Source organism: Astyanax mexicanus, chromosome 1 (assembly GCF_023375975.1).
Source record: "Astyanax mexicanus isolate ESR-SI-001 chromosome 1, AstMex3_surface, whole genome shotgun sequence".
Taxonomy (NCBI): domain Eukaryota; kingdom Metazoa; phylum Chordata; class Actinopteri; order Characiformes; family Acestrorhamphidae; genus Astyanax; species Astyanax mexicanus.
Window position 1 is genome coordinate 93,808,161 of NC_064408.1, and position 18,688 is coordinate 93,826,848.

At 38.8% G+C, this 18,688-nt stretch overlaps 1 protein-coding gene across 6 annotated transcripts in view; it reads right to left on the reverse strand.

Annotated features, from left to right (window-relative positions):
• The window catches only part of arfgef1 (ADP-ribosylation factor guanine nucleotide-exchange factor 1 (brefeldin A-inhibited)), a 101,889-nt gene that overhangs the window by 1,620 nt on the left and 81,581 nt on the right, over positions 1-18,688 (reverse strand). For 4 of the 6 annotated variants that reach the window (XM_049485713.1, XM_049485707.1, XM_049485696.1 and 1 more), the window contains 12 exons: positions 18,176-18,348; positions 17,496-17,656; positions 14,118-14,248; positions 13,486-13,615; positions 12,924-13,059; positions 12,265-12,403; positions 12,094-12,163; positions 10,803-10,923; positions 10,360-10,502; positions 8,158-8,326; positions 6,571-6,709; positions 3,913-4,030 (listed from right to left, as the gene is read on the reverse strand). In XM_049485713.1, the coding sequence (XP_049341670.1) occupies positions 3,913-4,030; positions 6,571-6,709; positions 8,158-8,326; positions 10,360-10,502; positions 10,803-10,923; positions 12,094-12,163; positions 12,265-12,403; positions 12,924-13,059; positions 13,486-13,615; positions 14,118-14,248; positions 17,496-17,656; positions 18,176-18,348 (1,630 nt within the window). The remainder of the gene's footprint in view (positions 1-3,912; positions 4,031-6,570; positions 6,710-8,157; positions 8,327-10,359; positions 10,503-10,802; positions 10,924-12,093; positions 12,164-12,264; positions 12,404-12,923; positions 13,060-13,485; positions 13,616-14,117; positions 14,249-17,495; positions 17,657-18,175; positions 18,349-18,688) is intronic. The other 2 variants (XM_049485699.1, XM_049485690.1) reach the window with 1 other exon arrangement.

Consider the following 18,688-nt stretch of genomic DNA (forward strand, 5'->3'; position numbering starts at 1 on the left):
CCTACAGAATAATCACATTACCAGGCTGAAGTGACTCAAATCTAATTATTTGCTTTAATGTGACTGATCAGATTTTTTAAAGGGTCTTTTTAGACATGTAAATCCAATCTTTTTAAATGAAAAATGAGATTCAATTTCCATTGAGCGACTTTTTATTTGTACAATATTTGAAATGATCAAGTCATGAGAATAAATGTAAATGCAGCAGTAGTTTAAAAGTAATCAGTTCTTCATTAAAAGGTAAGCTGCTGGTAGAACTAAACACACATACAGGCCCAATTCAATTTGACCTTTTGTCCCTACTCCTCTGTTTTGCATGTGCACTTCTAGGGGTAGTGGTGTCCCGATTATTTTTTTAATTATAATAAACCACTATATTACCATACTTTTTTCTATAGTTCCAATGTTTTATGGCAGTTTTCTTCATAACAAGCATTACATCACTAGTAGTTAATCTCAATAGCTAGCAAGCAGGCTAATTTTCCCATTCCATTTTAAGCTTTTTCCATTAAATGGTTCAACACACAGCAGCATTTAAGGTGGAATGTGAAAAATGTAATAAAAAAGCCAGCAAAAGCTAATTTCAGCTCCCCATCACAGAGGAATTGAGAAATGAAAAATAATAATTGATTTCTGCACCATCTGCCCCCCTTTCTGAAGACATGCGATGCCCTAATATTGAATTGCTAACCAGCAGCTAGGATACTAACCCTGTTATATATCTGTATCGGGTTTTTGAAGGTTTGTGCCAATTCTTAAGAGGGAGGATTTCACCCCTTTCCCTTGTAACTTTGTTCCAAGTGAAAATGTTACACTCAAATACAAGAAAATGGGATTGGGCCATAGTGTTAGGAGCTTAAAGAATAGTTACACACTTGGGCAAAATTGTTAGTAGCCTCAGTAATGAAAGAAAAACCCACAATGATCATAGAATTAACTTGAATCTGACAAAAATAATAAATAAACACGAACAAATAAGTCAGACATTGCTTTTCAACCATTTTTCAACAGAATTATTAATAAAAAAAAATTTAACTCAAGAATCACTTTTCCCTCTCTGTTATTGCATTCAATTTAATTTTTTATACCATGTCTGTCTACTACTACTTCTAAGGAATATCTTACTTGACCAATTTCAAACCAGACATTTAATTCTAATTAAGAACACACACAATGGCTTAAATAAATAATAAAGTTGTTGAAGAGTTGACCAATTTCTCAAGCTAGTATTGTGATATATTGAGCTCTGGATCAACAGAAGCTTTAGGTGGTGCTGGCCTGCTGCCCAAAAACATCTACCTCACATTACATTATATTCTTCTGCACAGAAATATTATTTAATAATTTCTCTGTGATGCTAATGATCAACCAGTATAATATATTATCAACAACGAATAAACCAGACACTGCTGTTGGCTAAGAATTCCCTCATCAGTACATCATTAATTCTAGCCTGGCACTCTCAGATGGAAGTGAGCAGACTTGTAGTATTCCAATCCATCAAATGAAAAGAAAATATCTGTGCTACTTCCTCTGTCCACTGATTCTACCTGCTGTCTGTGCAGGTAGGTGGCTGTCTAAAATAAACTGATCTGAGATTTTTTTCTGCACTGCTTTTTTCGCTCATCCAAAAGGTGGGAGGTGGAGTGATGCCAGCTGAAGATTTTTTTTCCTCTCTTTCTGAAAATCCACAGAAACCTCAGATGATCAGTATTTCCTGTTCCCATAATTAGTTCTAATTCTCAATTTGTCATCGTGAGTGTGTGATTACACCCTCTCGTCTTTCCTCTTGACTCAGTAATTCATTAGTAGTGTAATTGAAGGGGATTAGACATGACATCTGCTTAATCATTTAGTCTGCTGTAACTGCTGAGGAGGTGGTGTGAAAAGGTTTGACTTGAACCATGATGAAATGAAAGACCTGAGAATGAGTATGTGTGTAATCTGTTGCTCTGGGTGGTTTTGGGTGCGTCAGGTTGACAATATAAGCTTTTCTTTCCAAAATCAAAACAGAATTTCATTCAAAAGTGAGACATTATGCTTCAAAGTACCACAGGTATTGGAAACCTCAGAGTTAACTCAGCACTTTTGAAGGGAAATGACATTGATAGTTTAATTTGTCTCCATAATTTTGTCTGCACAAGTTCATTCTAAGTGGTCGGGGCTGAATGGGCTGTTCTGGAGAAACTTTGAGTCAGCATTATCACAGTGTTGGTAAATAAAACCCGGATGTCTGAAGGGTTTAATGGCTATTAGGCTGTGTTTAGACTGCAAGAAAAAACATCTGATCAAATGTTTTGAGCTGCAATTCTGCTGGATTTTTATACAGAATTTTAAAACTCCAACTAAAAGCATTCTAAACTCTGGCTGAAACTCCAGCATTAGCTCACGTTTTTTAGTAAAAATACATTATTTTACTTTCGGAATTTAAAGGAATACTTAGAAGTAGTTAGTAACCTCTTTTTTTAAGTTTTGAACTCCATTTACACCCATTCATAAAGGACTCACTCGTGAGCTCCCTCTAGTGTTTAGTTTAGTCATTTCCTGATATAACAGGAAACAGAAAGTTTTCAGACTCTTTTTAAACAGCTCTAGTTATGCAGGAGATGTGTTTTGGACCCATGGCTCTCCCTTTTGACGTGATCCCATTGGCTGTAGGTAGCCACTGCTCTTGACTCCCAGTAGCCGACTGGGTCAGATATTTAGCGTGCCAAATATCTGACGGCCGTCTGCGGCTTGACGGCAACCGCTCATCGACAGCTCAGCAGGCGTCTTTTAGCAGTTCACACTATTCAGCTGAGCAAGCGCAGAGTGATCGCCGATTTGCCTCCATGCCGATGTTTTTGTCAGCGATCAATGAAAAACCTGGGATAAAAGCATGTAGTGTGAACTAGGCTTAATAAAAATATGCTTTGAAACCGGATTTAAGCATTCTAACTGAAGGATATCTGTAAAAATCTGACTATAATTGTTTTTTATAACCTCCAAATGTGGTTTGGATCTGTTTTGTTTGTTCTGTCTAAATAAAATGATACAATGTAGAGATATCATAATTTAGATTTGGACTCGCAGTCGGAACATAGCCTGAACCTGCTGCTGCTTTTTAAGATTCATTTATAGTTTTCTTCCATTTTTTCTCCCTATTTTAGCTAGGCTCATTGTCCCACCCATTCAGCTGCTAGTCGGCTGTATATCCCCCGTCACTAGTGATGCCTCAGCAGACACCCCCTCTTTTCCAACTGCTGCTGATGCAGAATTACCAAGTAGCCAGGTCACTCGGAAGAAAGCAGAGTGTCTTGTGCTTAGAGACTTCACCCTAGAAGTGATGAGGGGAAAGAGCACCCTCTACCCAATTTGCAAGGCAAATTGTGCTCTCTCGGGGCTCTGGCAGCTGATGGCAAGCTGCATGACGAGGATCCGAATCAGTGATCTCTTGATCATAGTGGCATCGCTTTAGAACACTGGACCACTCGGTGCCAAATAGAACATTTTTTCGACCAAATAGTAAGCAGTAAATATTAAATACGCTGCCTGATGTGGACTATACACTGTTTTACCACACTCCACACTGTGAAATGTTTTATGGTTTAAGCATTTTCTAGAATAATATAGATAAATAAATGCATGGTTAAAATAGTAACAGAAGAAAACTATTGGTTTTGGTTTTACTACTATTATACCATCAAAAATTACATGTTTGTGAATAGTTAATAGGTATTTATAGTAGGTAATTAGGTAATAGGTAATTATAGTAATTTCTTACACTACCACATGCAGAAAGGTTAAAATCCCCATTAAAAAGAACGTGACTCATTCTACCCAGGATATACATGAGGGTAAATTATATACCCATGATATAAACGAGGGACATAGTCCTTCATTTCCTGGTTAAATTTGATTGCGTGTTCTTACCCTGTCATCACTGATCTTCAGCACTTTGGTGAGGAAGAGGAGGAGCAGGTTGGTCCAGGCCTCGCGGTGGCTCTCTGATGTCAGGGTGAGGAAATAGGCCACAGCGTCGCTGCACACACTGCACAAAATAGACAAGAATACACACAGAACTCAGTGCACACACCCACACCCTTCACTTCCACCACAGTTTACTGAGTGTAGAACAGAGCTGCAGCACAAGAGCCAAGAAAGATAAACCCCCAAATCTTATACTGGCACAGGAGGGAAGAACACAAAATGATGGGATATCTTTTTATTAATCGCTCTGTTATTCAGGTCATAAATACACGTAGAAGATAATACAGCATGTGTGAGAGCAACACTGATTTCATAAGATCCTCTAAAAAGTGTTGAAACATGTTTAGTGCACGTCAAACTAGTGAAAACTCTCTGATTTGTCCTTTCTACACTTCCATAATCCCCATCTGCCCTTGTGCCTCCTACTCGCTCCAATCTCCATGACCTAATCACCTGCCAAATCTGCTTTACCCTGGACCAGTGAGCCTCCCTAACCAAGCCTGCATGTCTAAGAGACCGAGAGAGAGAGAGAGAGATAGGGGGGTGGGGGTTTGGGTCTGAATGGACAAGAGAATATACGGCTGCCTCTTGGCTCCTTTGATGGCCACCCAGCAGCACACAGGCTGAGAACAAGCTCGCTCTCTGTGCCAAGAACTCACTGTTGTTGCGCAGTGTTAGTTCAGCCAGACTCAGCTATAAAGAGGAGCACAATGACATTTAAGCCCCATCCCAACTTGAGACCCTCGGCTGTGCACATCAAATAGAACCAAAAGCCTGTACAGTGTCCCATTTCTCATTTTTCCAAAGGGAGGTTCTCATCTGGTTGAATATACACCAAGTTCAAAATTAAATGTGATAAAATCAGTGAGCTGTTAATACAGTTTTTTTTATTAAAGGCACAAGACTGTAAATAGTTTAAGGTTAAAGGAGGTAGTTTTATCTCCAGTACTCAAACATTCTGTAAATGAGTAAAAATGAGTGTGGATTCTTGGGCTATACTACAATTCAAACCCAACTTATGCACCCAATTTAAATCAGGGCCTTAAAAATGACCCCAGCATGCATTCTTATCAGTAGCTTAAAGTAGTCTACTTACACATTCCTGATCATCTTAAGACAGAGGAACACTGTTCATATGCTCATCACACATTAAAGCAAGGTAGAGTTAAAAAAAAAATGCTCAGCCTTTAGATGCCCTGTCCTTTTCACTCTGAGTTCACATGAGACTCTGCTAACATTTCGAGGCTGTGCGGTGAGTCTGACATCACACTACTAACCTTTAAATGTTACCAGTAGGAAGTTTTACAACTGGGGGGCATGATATGGAAAAAAAACCCTATTATATCAACGCAGTATTCCTTACAGTACAGTAGAAACACACTGGGGGATTTATAATGTGACATGGCCTTAGATTAACTGTAGGAGAATGATGATTTTAATATATTACTGAAATACAGAAAAGCATTGGAAAGAAAAAAAAAATGTATAAATGCCCAGATTTCATTGTTTAAGATTTTTTATTTTACCAGCTTTTGTGAAACAGCACTGTCAGGGTTTAATTATTTAATTTAAGCAATTCAAATAAGACCTAAAACTTAAAAAAATAAATATAACTAATGCTTAATATAGGGTTAAATTTTGCACAACGCTGCTTATAAATTCAGACCTGAGGATATGTGTGTGGGGTCTGCTGCATTGATTATGGGTGTGATTTCCTGTATGTAAGTCGATTTTCTTTTCAGACGGACAATTCTAACCAGATGCTGCTGATCACAATCATTACAACCAACTGCACTGTCCACTGAGAGTGGTAATACCATCTATCATATTTTCCCACCACACACATGGCTCACAAGTGTTACTCACAAGTGTTCAGAAATTAAATCTCCCTATTATGCCTTGCTGGAACACGTGTTGCCTTTTCACAAGCACTCTAGACAATGTTTAACCTCATTCACAAGATAATACCTTACAACTTACACAGGTGTGGGACTTTCTAAGCCAAGTTATTTTCCATTAACCCAAAAGAGCCCACAGTGGCGTATGTGGCACAGACACATTAAAAAAATGTGGAAAGCACTTTGTCTTATCTTAAGATGCCCATAAGAGACATTTACTGAACATCCTTAGTGTATCACTACATTACAGTGTATGAATCTGAGTTTGTTATACTCACCTTATTTACAGAATGTAGGAATGCTTGCTTAGTTCTGGAGATTAAACTTTCTCCTATTAAAAGTGCATTTTAGCTTCTACAGCAGCTGTGTTCCAACCATTTAACCAAATAATTGCTTGAATAAATGTTATACATTCCATAGAACTAGTTCTGACCTAATTTCTAGAACAGCATGAACAATATTGAAAAAGAGGTCATGAAATTGCTATGTCATTTCTCTTACATCAAGATTTTAGGCTTAAAAATGGGTCTGAGCTCTTATGGGTTAAACATTCAGTGCTGCACACCAACGATATTAAGCATTCATGTCCACTGGAGGGAACAGAGGGTGTTACTATGATACTGGAGACTGCTGCTGTTGAGGAGTTAATGTATAAGAACACAACCGTGGCTGAATGAATGTGTACAAAACTGTGATGTCTTACTTGAGCAGTCGTCTCTGCACCTCTTCCCAGGCATCTTGTCTGCTGGAGTCCGTGTACATACGGAAGAGAATCCGCAGGCCACACGCCAGGCTGCTGGTCTCCTGTTTCAGCAGATTGGGTTTGGACTTCCCTTTGAAACCTGACAGACACAGACACAGAAAAAGATACTGCTTGTGAGGAGTAGCAGAAGATCCCTACTCTGATCAGACTCTTACAAAGACTTTCCATTACACAACACAATAGGATCTGAGCGGTATCTGAATCGCAGGCAACTACAAGTTAGGCGTGTTTTAAAAATTCATGCTCAGTGGACAGGAAGTGTACATTTTAGTGCCCACAATATATACTCACCGTACCAGTTTTAGAAAATTACCACACATTTGGGTCAGTTTTTAAAGGGCTCACATGATTAATAAGGACAATAGCTTTGATAGCAAAATCACAATGAAGCTTGAGCCTACATAAAATTAAAGTGACAATCTGTCAATCTGTCAAAGAGACCTCTGTCGTCAGAAAGTGTAATTGCACAGAGCATGTGGATGAGTTGTTTAATGCAGACTAATGTAAATAAATAACTGTGTGTGAAATTCTGTGTTTTTGAGTATAATAAAAATTCATCAAACTATCAAAACATATGGAGCAATATCTTATTTATTATAGCTAACAAACCTACCAGACCACTCTGCTTTTAGAATGAATATACAGCTCTGGACAAAAATAAGAGACCATTTAAAAATAGAGTTTCTTAGATTTTTTCCAAATTGAAAACCTCTGGAATATAATCAAGAGGAAGATGGATGATCACAAGCCATTAAATCAAGCTAAACTGCTTGAATTTTTGCACCAAGAGTGGCATTAAGTTATCCAAAAGCAGTGTGTAAGACTGGTGGAGGAGAACATGCCAAGATGCATGAAAACTGGGATTTAAAACCAGGGTTATTCCACCAAATATTGATTTCTGAACTCTTAAAACTTTATGAATATGAACTTGTTTTCTTTGTATTATTTGAGGTCTGAAAGCTCTGCATCTTTTTTGTTATTTTAGCCATTTCTTATTTTCTGCAAATAAATGCTCTAAATGACAATATTTTTATTAGGAATTTGGGAGAAATGTTTTCCGTAGTTTATAGAATAAAACAACAATATTCATTTTACTTAAAACATATACCTATAAATAGCAAAATCATTTTTTTCAGAGCTGTATATGGTGCAGCAGTAATGTCTGTGTCGGGGCACTAACAATTTCAATATTAAGAAAGAAAGAAAAAAAAAAAAACACACACACAGGGACTGCTGCTTTAAAGCTGCTATTTACTACCTCTCTCTCTCAGTTAAGAATTACAGTACCTGGCACTGAGCCACAAAACCAGCCCTGACGTCAAACTAAATGGTGTCAGGCTCCAGTCCTGGAAAGCCACAGCACTGCAGAGTTTAGACATCCTCATTAAATACACCCATCAGCTAATTAGCAGGGTCTTCACAAGGTGAATTCATAGTGTAAGAAATATCTCCACAGACTTCCCACACTGCCGGACACCACTAGCCTAAATCCATACGCATGTGATTAGACTGAGAGAGAATGCTGACCAGCCTTCCACAGGGCAGTCCTCTGCTCGTTGTTGGAGTTAAAGGCCTTGGCGAAGCGATGGGACTCCAGCAGGCAGTCCAACAGCTTGAACAGCTGCTCAGAGGTCAAGTAGCGGTACATTCCCTGGTCCTGAGTCTCCACCTGCACATCAGCGCCCAGAGCATCCCTCTGTATGACAAGAACACACACACATATACACTCTTCTATTAATAAAAGTATAGTCTATACAGGCATTTTGGTATGCATGGCATTTCAGTCCATGTTCATAGATAACAGTGAGTCATACGGTGTCAAACTCAACATAAGCCAATCTACAAGAGATAACTGAAAAACTCCACATGGTTAAAAGAAGCACTTTAAATTAAACCGTTCAGTAAAAATGTATCCAAGAATTTGTGATAAAAAGTAAAAAAGGTTTGCTTTATCATCATGAGTATGTAAATACCCTAATCCTTAGTTCTGCTTGTTAGGATACACAAAGCGACCATACATCTTTTCCAAACTGAGCACACACTTCAGCTAACTTTCTCCCTTGTTTTCTAATTAATTTTTTTTCCTAATTAAACAGATGTGGGACTTGACTGCATCTCTAAGTGACCAAATGCAGCATGATTTGACTGACATTAGAAATGCAGCAAAAGCAGCTTTTGTAGATTAAATCACTGAATAAAACAGAAGCATGTGTGTTTTATTGCAAAAACAACTAAAAAACGAATTATTCTTTACTGATCCTTTAAGTACTGGGTTACTAATTTGTATATACTAATGATTGCATAACACATGGACACAATTGTTGAATTCCAATCTGTTCCAGTCTATACAAATTAAGCCAAAATAGTCCTTTATGTTGTCCTTTAAAGTCCAGTAGAGACCAGAGGGACAATACTTAGACAAATCTTACAGGATTCAATGGTCTTAGACTGCCTTCATTGAGTTAACAACACAGTCTAAAAGAAAAAGTGCAGTTCATGTATTTTTTTACAAAACAATTTACATTTCCATCAAATTATAGTACCAAAAAGCAGCTACCACTGTTCAATTTATCCTGGAGCTGCTGTAAGAGTGTCAATACATAACAGTGATGATTTAAAGGAACAAAAATATGTTTTAAACAGTACTTTGACTTGGTTAAGACCAAAAAATAAAATAAGAGCATAAGATGAGACAGAGTACAAATACTACACTAATGCCAACTTCTCCAGCTAAAAGGTAATATCATCGCACTGGCAATTTTACTCTTTGTGTATTTGTGACTAAAACTAAACCTAAATGAATGTGAACTCAAAAGGAATCAAAGCAGGACTAGCACCTCCATACGGCACAACAGGAAATTGAGATGAAGTTAAAGTCCATTCACACAGAGTGCACATTTTTTGGAAGAAAAGCATACAATGTTTAACGTAATGGAACCTTAACACTGACTGTAAATGGGGCCAGACACTCTACAACTCTTAAAAATGTCCATTCTGTCAGTTTACTCGGTCAGTTTGCTTTTTTGCACCTTTTTCCTGCCTTTAATTTCCTCCTTCATTCAAGTGAGCGCTCATCAGAAAGAGAGAAGTTAGATTGCTGTATTTTTGTGGAACATGAACAGACACAGATGAACCCAGTCAAAACCCAGACAAAACTATAAAATAACTAGATAAAGGGCATTAGGTGTGCCATTCCCCAGCTGTTCAGTGCTGCTTTTGGATTATAATTTCTTCAAATTGCATTTTTTTTTCTTTTTCATTTGTTTTTCAGCGTGCAGATCAGAGTATTATACCTTCAGCTTCCGTTGCTGCCTTCATTCTCATTTGCTTGGTCCGCAGGCATGACAAAAGAACTCACAGTGCTGCTCACTGGAGCTCATCTCTGTTTGGTCAGCCTGATTTGAATGCATTGGACTCAAATTAAATAAAATTACACAGCATTGCAGTCTATCAGTTTCAGATTCAGTCTGAAAGTCATTAAAATAGCCGTGCTTGTTTTTAAAGTCTTTAAAGTTGACGTGGGTATTTTTCGTCCATAAAATCGGATATGGCGTGAAGGACCCTTTAGCCAGGCACGTTTCTTGTTTTGCTACCAGGGAAGAAGTCTTAACATCTTGGTATATTCTTTTAAGTAAAGAAGATTTAAAAAAAAAAGTTTATCTATCTGAACAGGTGCAGTGTAGTAAATGCAGGTCAGAATCAGAAGACGCATTGTTTTGTACTGTATACCTGTGCAGCTGCGAAATTCTCAGCATCCTCTTTTTTGCTGGTGGCCGGGAAGAAGACGATGTTGTCGATGGTCTGAATGAGCTCCAGTTGCACCACACACTTTATAAGCAACGCTGCAAACAGCCTCTGCTCCTGGGCTTCTGCTGGACACACATTCACACACATACATACAGTCACTAAACCATGACTCAGCCCGTCACGCCCCCACACTGTTTCAGTGCCATTTGACCACACACTGATGTGGAAACTGTGTCTTAAATTGAGTGCACAATGCAAAAACACCATGAGCACGATTTTCAAACATCTAAATTGCTCAACGGAGCTCAGATTAAAAACTGACGCTGAAGACTGGCTGCCCGCCAAGCACACAGTGTCTGCCGGCAGAGCCGTGCTGTTAACAAACAAAGGAGACTGCGGGTTCCAGCAGGGAGCGCTGAACTTGCCTGAAGCCACGCTGAACTGACTGTGCCTCCGGTTCTCTGCCAGCGCCTTCTCCATACTGCTGATGGACTGCTGATCCTCCGACCGAGAATGGATATCCACAGACTTCTGGGACACAGAATCCTACAGTCAACCAAAAGATAAAAAAACATGAATTTAGCACTTAATTCATTGTACATAAACCTATACAGTGCTATTGTGAGCATTGACAAGTGCATGTCCAAAATAAACATTTACATAAGTGCTCTTCAATAAACTGACATGCAACTGAACATGTTCACTAGGGGCCATGAAGACAATGCAAGCAATAACAAATGGTAAGATTTGTGTTTTAATACTGAAAAATGAATTATTTAGGTTAAATGTAAGCTTAACAGTTTAGTTTGTGCCGTGTTTGGCTCTCTTTCCGATCTCAAAACTACTAGACAGCCATTTAGCATTTGACCCACAGCTCAACATCTAGAGATGCTTAATGTTTCTACAAGCTATGCTTACTCATAGACCCTTCTCTGCATCTCAATGAAGACACACAGAAAAGTATAAATTAGCCATCAGAAACAATCCAGCAGTAAGAATAACTTAACAAATTAAATGTTTACATTTAACATTATGTAACTGACGGATAAACTCTTTATTGCCAAAATCACAATCTATAATTTCGGAGCATTTCTATTGATGCAACACAAATCAAAGAACTCCCAGATTCACATTATATCAAAAAGCAAAAAAAAAAAAAAAAAAAGAAATGTTGAGAAAATATTCTTATATTTAATTGAATGTTATTGGTGGGTAGTACTGGTTGGGTCACAATATGACAAATACCAACCAGATTAAAATTATTTCAAGATTTTTGTGTGACAGCAATGTTATATTAATGCCCAGATAAAAAAAAAAAAAAAATATATATATATATATATATATATATATATATATATATATATATATATATATATATGACCAGCAACAACAGCAAAAAAAAAATTAATATGACTAATTTCTGATTTGCTGCTCCTCAAAACAAGCAGAGAAATACCAATCCATCCAACAATTGTGTTGCAATTGAGTTTGCAAGTAGGTGAGTACATAAAACAGCTAATTAAGCTAACCGAATCCATTTAATTATGTGAACAAGAAACTATTACAATTACAGTTACTATGATGGTTAACTAGGTTCAGTCCAAAGAAGTAGGAGCCGTGTTCTTATTCAAACTGAACTACACCCGCCTAATGATCTTGTAAAGTGATCAAAAACAGTTTGTGCTTTTGTTTACAACAGAACTCTGAATTGCGCACCAGCTGTTTGTCTGAGTCCAGCTGGGTCATGTGATCTCCACTCCCACCAGCCGGTCTCCAAGTCAACAACCTGAGAGCAGAACAGAACAGAACAGACATAATGATGATTAATTCACCTTAAACATTAAAGCTCACCCAAACCAACACCCAAAAGCAGTGAGGAGAACATACACGTGTGGGATGGTGGTTTTGAAGATGTCCAGCATGCAGTTGCAGGTTTTGTCCCAGGTCTCCGGTGTGAACTTCTCTCCATTCAGGATGACCACGTTCTCCAGGCAGTTGGTTCCTGACCTGGCCAGCTGCTCATTATCTGCACAAAGTAGCAGCAGTAAAGGGAGTAGGAGACTGTGAATCTGAATTCAAAACAAATCCTAAATGAAATTCCCATGAAATATCTAATTTCAACAGAGAAACATTTACAAATTACACTCAAAAAGACATCGAACACTATGTGTATATTATTTGTATGCAGTACAAAATTCCACACTTAAGACTCTGTATATTTAGTATATTTCTGATTCATTTCAATCAATTTTAACATTATGAAATCAGTGCTTTTTAATCGACTCTTTCAAACTGATGTAATAAGAAGCATGAATGCAATTTATCATTATGTGTGATTGAGAGAGTGTAAACTGAGAATGCAATTAATGATTATATTCATTAAATCACTGCTTAAATATTATGTATGTTTTTATAGTATAAATACTATGAATACTATAAGACGAAAACTATTTTCAAACTAATAGAAATTCTTTGATTTCTCTCCTTATGTCACAGACATAATTAAGAATTTGTAAAACCTGAGTGGATAAAAATCAGATTCTTACCTTGCTGCACACACCAGTAGAGCTGAGAGAGAATGTCATCCAGCAGAACATCACTCAGAGACTCAAAGTATTGCGTGAAGACGTCACAAATGGCATAAAGCGCATGATTACAAGTAGTGGTCATCCACTCCGCTTTCTGCAACAAATAAAAACACACAAACATACACACATTTTATATATATTTATATATCATTTTACACACACACTCCAATAAAAAATATTGTCATTTAGAGCATTTATTTGCATAAAATGAGAAATTATCAAATTAACCTTTCAAATTAGAGTGGCATAAGGTCACCCAAAAGCAATGTGAAAGACTGGTGGAGAGCATGCCGAGACACATGAAAGCTGTGATTAAAAATCTAGGTTATTATATCAATTATTGATTTTGAACTCTTCCTTAGATAAAACTTAAATATTGTTGTTCTAAATGAATATGAATTTATTTTCTTTGCATTATTAGAGGTTTGAAAGTTCTGCGTCTTTTTTTGTTATTTCAGCCATTTCTCATTTTCTATATGTATATAAAGGCACTCTAGTAAATAATAACTAATATACTTACCTCAGTTTGTTGCTCCGGCAGCTTCATGTTGTCGAAAATTCTAAAGACGATGCGGAACAAGTCCTGCCACCAGTGCTTTTCATATGTATGACCGTAAGTCTTCATTACTTCAAACATTACTGTCAAACCCCTGAGGAATACACACACACGCAAACACACACAGTGAGGCCTTTAACCACTCATTCGCTACTGCTGGGCTTCCCTTTAAATCTATTAGTGTGTTGTTTCAGATTTAATCAATAACACAGCGTGGCTTCTTTCCTTTCCAAGAATTTAAGCTGGCCTGTTGTTTACTGGCTCTTCAACAACACTGAATTTAAAGTTGCTGTTAGAGTTAAGTCTTGTATACTAATTTGCAGTTTCGGTTAATGACTAGGCCACTCCTAAAATTCATGTTTAATCATGATTACATTTTGTTTTATGACAAAGGAGTACGAGTACAATAATGTGAGTGACTTGACAGCCAGTATTACTGTCAGTATCTGTGTAATTTCTCCATGTTAACCCAGATAGCCAGACTATAATGACACACTGCGGATTCATACTGAATTAAAGTAATGTAATTACAGTATCTCCCCAGACAAATCTAATCTAGCTCCAGCAGAGCTTTAGTATATAGTGGCTGCACTGACCTGGTTCTGACATCCAGCTTGCACCTGTTGATGATGCAGGAGAGCTCGAATAGGATGGGGAACCAGCCTCGGACCCACACCCGGTCCTCAGGGGCTACATTCATGTCATCACTCGTGTAGTCTTTAAAGGCCTGCCATTAGAGTATAAAACCTCTCATGATTTAATAGAGCAATGGTACATTTCTGCACAATTAAATAATTATATACAATTAAATAACACAACATATTCTGTTGTTTTGGCATATTTATAAATGAGTGGGACTTTTTCCTATTAATCCCACAACCATCAAGTCTTTGACCCTTTGGGATCACTTCTCTAATCCTCACTTAGCACATGCATAAACCATGCAACTATATAATCCATTTATGACTACCAGAACCAAAACTCAGCAAAATTCCAGCCTTGGAGAGAGAGAGAAAGAGAGAGAGAGAAGAATCTGTGTTCCAGATTTTGTTCTCATTGCATCTCTAAATCCATTTCTATATACATTCTATTTTTCTCATGGTCCAAAAAATAATTGCAAAAATTGTTGCATTCAGAAGAAAGTGTGCTCTTCTGCTGTTCTGATCAGAAGGAAGATAAAAGGTTAGCACGAACAATAAAATAGTATAAAATTTACACTGATGTGGGCAAGACTTGGTCATATTTATTGAGCTACACATACAGAGATAGTGTTTAAAGCATGTGTAACGCATCAAGTTGTAGAGGTTCCTAATGGTGTTCTGCAGTAATCACATGAAGGTTTTTTCACATGAAGGATTTTTTACACAGTTTCTGCAGATTTTGATGTAATGGTAAAGTGTTGTTAGTACCGTATTTTTCGGACTATAAGGCGCACCGTATTATAAGGCGCACGATGAGTGAACGGTCTATTTTTAGTGTTAGTCCATACACAAGGCGCACTGGATTATAAGGCGCACTAAATGAAACTTTATTTGTATCAGTAACAATAACTCTGAGCAATAAATCCTTCACAATATCTGTGAAAAATAACATCTCTGAGCAATAAATCAACAAGCACAGCAAGTAACTTACGTATTACTCCGCGACGCTCCTGACAACGGTAGCCGCAACGCTCCGACAGACCATAATATTATGTTGAAGCACAGCAAGTACGTATTACTCCGCGACGCTCCTGACAACGGTAGCCGCAACGCTCCGACAGACCATAATATTATGTTGAAGCACAGCAAGTACGTATTACTCCGCGAGGCTCCTGACAACGGTAGCCGCAACGCTCCGACAGACCATAATATTATGTTGAAGCACAGCAAGTACGTATTACTCCGCGAGGCTCCTGACAACGGTAGCCGCAACGCTCCGACAGACCATAATATTATGTTGAAGCACAGCAAGTACGTATTACTCCGCGACGCTCCTGACAACGGTAGCCGCAACGCTCCGACAGACCATAATATTATGTTGAAGCACAGCAAGTACGTATTACTCCGCGACGCTCCTGACAACGGTAGCCGCAACGCTCCGACAGACCATAATATTATGTTGAAGCACAGCAAGTACGTATTACTCCGCGACGCTCCTGACAACGGTAGCCGCAACGCTCCGACAGACCATAATATTATGTTGAAGCACAGCAAGTACGTATTACTCCGCGAGGCTCCTGACAACGGTAGCCGCAACGCTCCGACAGACCATAATATTATGTTGAAGCACAGCAAGTACGTATTACTCCGCGACGCTCCTGACAACGGTAGCCGCAACGCTCCGACAGACCATAATATTATGTTGAAGCACAGCAAGTACCGCATTACTCCGCGAGGCTTCTGACTATAATAGCGTGTTGTGCCGAATTCGGTGAATAAAACGGTTTTAAAACAGAGATAAAGATTGGATAAGTTTCATTTCTGGATGAAGTGATTTCCAGCGCTGTTTGGATATAACTGTGGATTACAGGAGACTGGATTGATGGATTCTCTTTAGTCTGGACGCGTTTTGAAGGTAGGACCTGTGGCTGAGCGCGGGTGTGTGTTCGGGGGGTGGCGGCAGTGACCGGAGGTTACCCCAGGACAAAAGGAGAGCCTTTTATTACTGGAAACATGCGCTCTGACGCAGCTCTAATTCATGAAACATACATCCTACAGTAAAAGCACAGTTCTGGAATCCGGAGAGCCAGACGGTTCGAATGGTGTATGACATGACCGCATTCGATGAAATATGGACGAACGATAAACGCAAATATGAGAGTTATGAATTATTAAAATCATAACCAAGGCATATTTCGCCCTAAATGTTTATTTTCTGAAAGGATATTCCGCTAAATAGGCTAAATAGCTCAAAAGCAGAGATTCTATGCGTTAAAAAGGTATATTGGATGTCTATATTGAACCTGTAACTGTTCATAACTATTCAGAAACACAGCCAGTTATGAAATATTAAATATTTCTGGCCCGCCGGTGGGCCAGCGCGTGTTAAGAGGTTAACTTTACTTAGAAGTGGGCGCTAAAAAGAAACAGTTTGTGCTATTAACCCAGAACGGGTGGAAAGGAAAGTTTACCGGCACCTTGTTCTGGCCACGGAGCTACAGTGGAAACTAGCTACCCTGAGCCACAGCCGAGAGGCAGTACGGCAGTCAAAGGTAACCGCGCGCTAGCCCAAGAGGGGGATCTTTTTCTGGCGTGGGTGAGGAATTCTGCACAACAGAGCGCCGTGTACCACATAAAAATCGAGGTCAGTAAACACAAGCAAAATCCATACACAAGGCGCACTGCATTATAAGGCGCAATGACGATTTTTGGGAAAAAATAAGTATTTTAAGTGCGCCTTATAGCCCGAAAAATACGGTACATCAAAGGCATCCCACACATTTTTAATCCGGGATTGGATGCTTAAAAAAATGTCACTGGCATTGTATTGAACAATATGAAAATACACAAAAATGACACCTCAAGCATGCGACAACAAACTGTTAATTTTACCCGTGGCGCCTCCACACACAAGTTTGTTGGTCTTCTTCTCAGAGACAAAAGTTGGACTTGTCACTGAAGATGACCCACTGCCAGTCTGAGTCATTAACAGTCTGTCCGGGATGTTTACCAGCCAAAGATACTACTTTCTGACAAAGAGTGTATACTTACATATTATTCCAGATTCCAAAAAATAATAAAGAAATAAAAATGTTCATGTTTAGGATAAAGGGCTTTTTTTTTTTTACTAGGGCACTGTACATGCAACACCTTGAAGCCAACATAAGAACATACAAAATAAAACAGTGCTTTATGCTGTTTTGAGTGAATGGCTAGACTTTAACACCTTGAAATCATACTCATTGTCAATGAAAATGTCACTGTGTTTAGAACTCAAGACTGTTTTGTCATCCAACAGCAGACTAAAGTTCTCCACTTTTAATGGGCACTGACCTGTGGCCTGTCAGAGACGTATTTGGCACAGTGGCGGATCAGACGGATGGCCTCCATGCTGGTGTCGGGGAAAGAAGCATTACAGGCAAACTCTGACAGACACTTGACGGCATCCTGGAAGGAGTCTATGGTGGCGGGGAAGTGCTTCTCGAATACATTCGCTGAAAGACAGGACAGACATTGAGCAACTGTTACCCGACAGCTTCAACATGACACTTTAATACTGACAACCACAACGGGTTAAGCCTGACGCAGTGTGGATGGTACAATGTAGCAGAACTTCCAGGAAGCAGACAGCAGCAGTTTGATTCCACAGCAAGAACATCCTGCCACAAATGCCAACCTCGATAAAATACTCAAGAAACAGTGTGTGTCTGTGGTTGTTGTTTTACTGAGCCTAATTCTAAAGCCTTAAACTGTTTTTTTTTTATCATCAGAATTGGGAATTCTTGATCTTGGGCTCCCTTTGAAGTGGAATTCATGTAAATTGAGACAATTTTACAGGACAGCTGTACACATGCATTTCTGGACAATGCACTGGTCATCTGAAATGAAAGAAACATGCAAACTGAGGTGGTAGAGTAATATTACAGAAGTTGAAACAAATATGCCATGCTAAAAACACTGCACAATGCTGCTTTTAGGTGAAAAAGAAACAAAAAAAAATCAGTGGCACTTACTGACGATATGTCCAGTGGTTTGAAAGGCAAGCTCCACGATGCTCTCGTCCTGATCGGAGGCAGCCAGGTGGAACACAGAGAAGATGTTCTTCCAGCCTGAGCGGATATTTCCCGCCTGTGAGTTCACCATCTGAGCTATACAGCGGACCACCATGTCCCTGATGGTTGGGGACCTGTTTTGGGTCAAACAGAAACATGTCAATAAACCACACAAACACACAGGCATACACAGGCACACACTCACTCGTAAAACCGAACACATACAGACAGGCTTGTTTTCCCCCAGACCAAAGTTAGCGTCTAATCACTCTCAACACTTGTCTGTGTGTGCTCATGTGTGCTTGAGGCCAAAATGGTTGCTGACTGGCTACGCTTAATAACCACCGCACACTGTAGGGTGTGTGAATGTGTCCTCAGACACACTCTCTACACAGCTGCTCACAGACACATTAGGTCATTTGAACAGCTACAGTAAAATTCTGCAGCTTTCTGCCATTTGGGTAAAGAATGTGA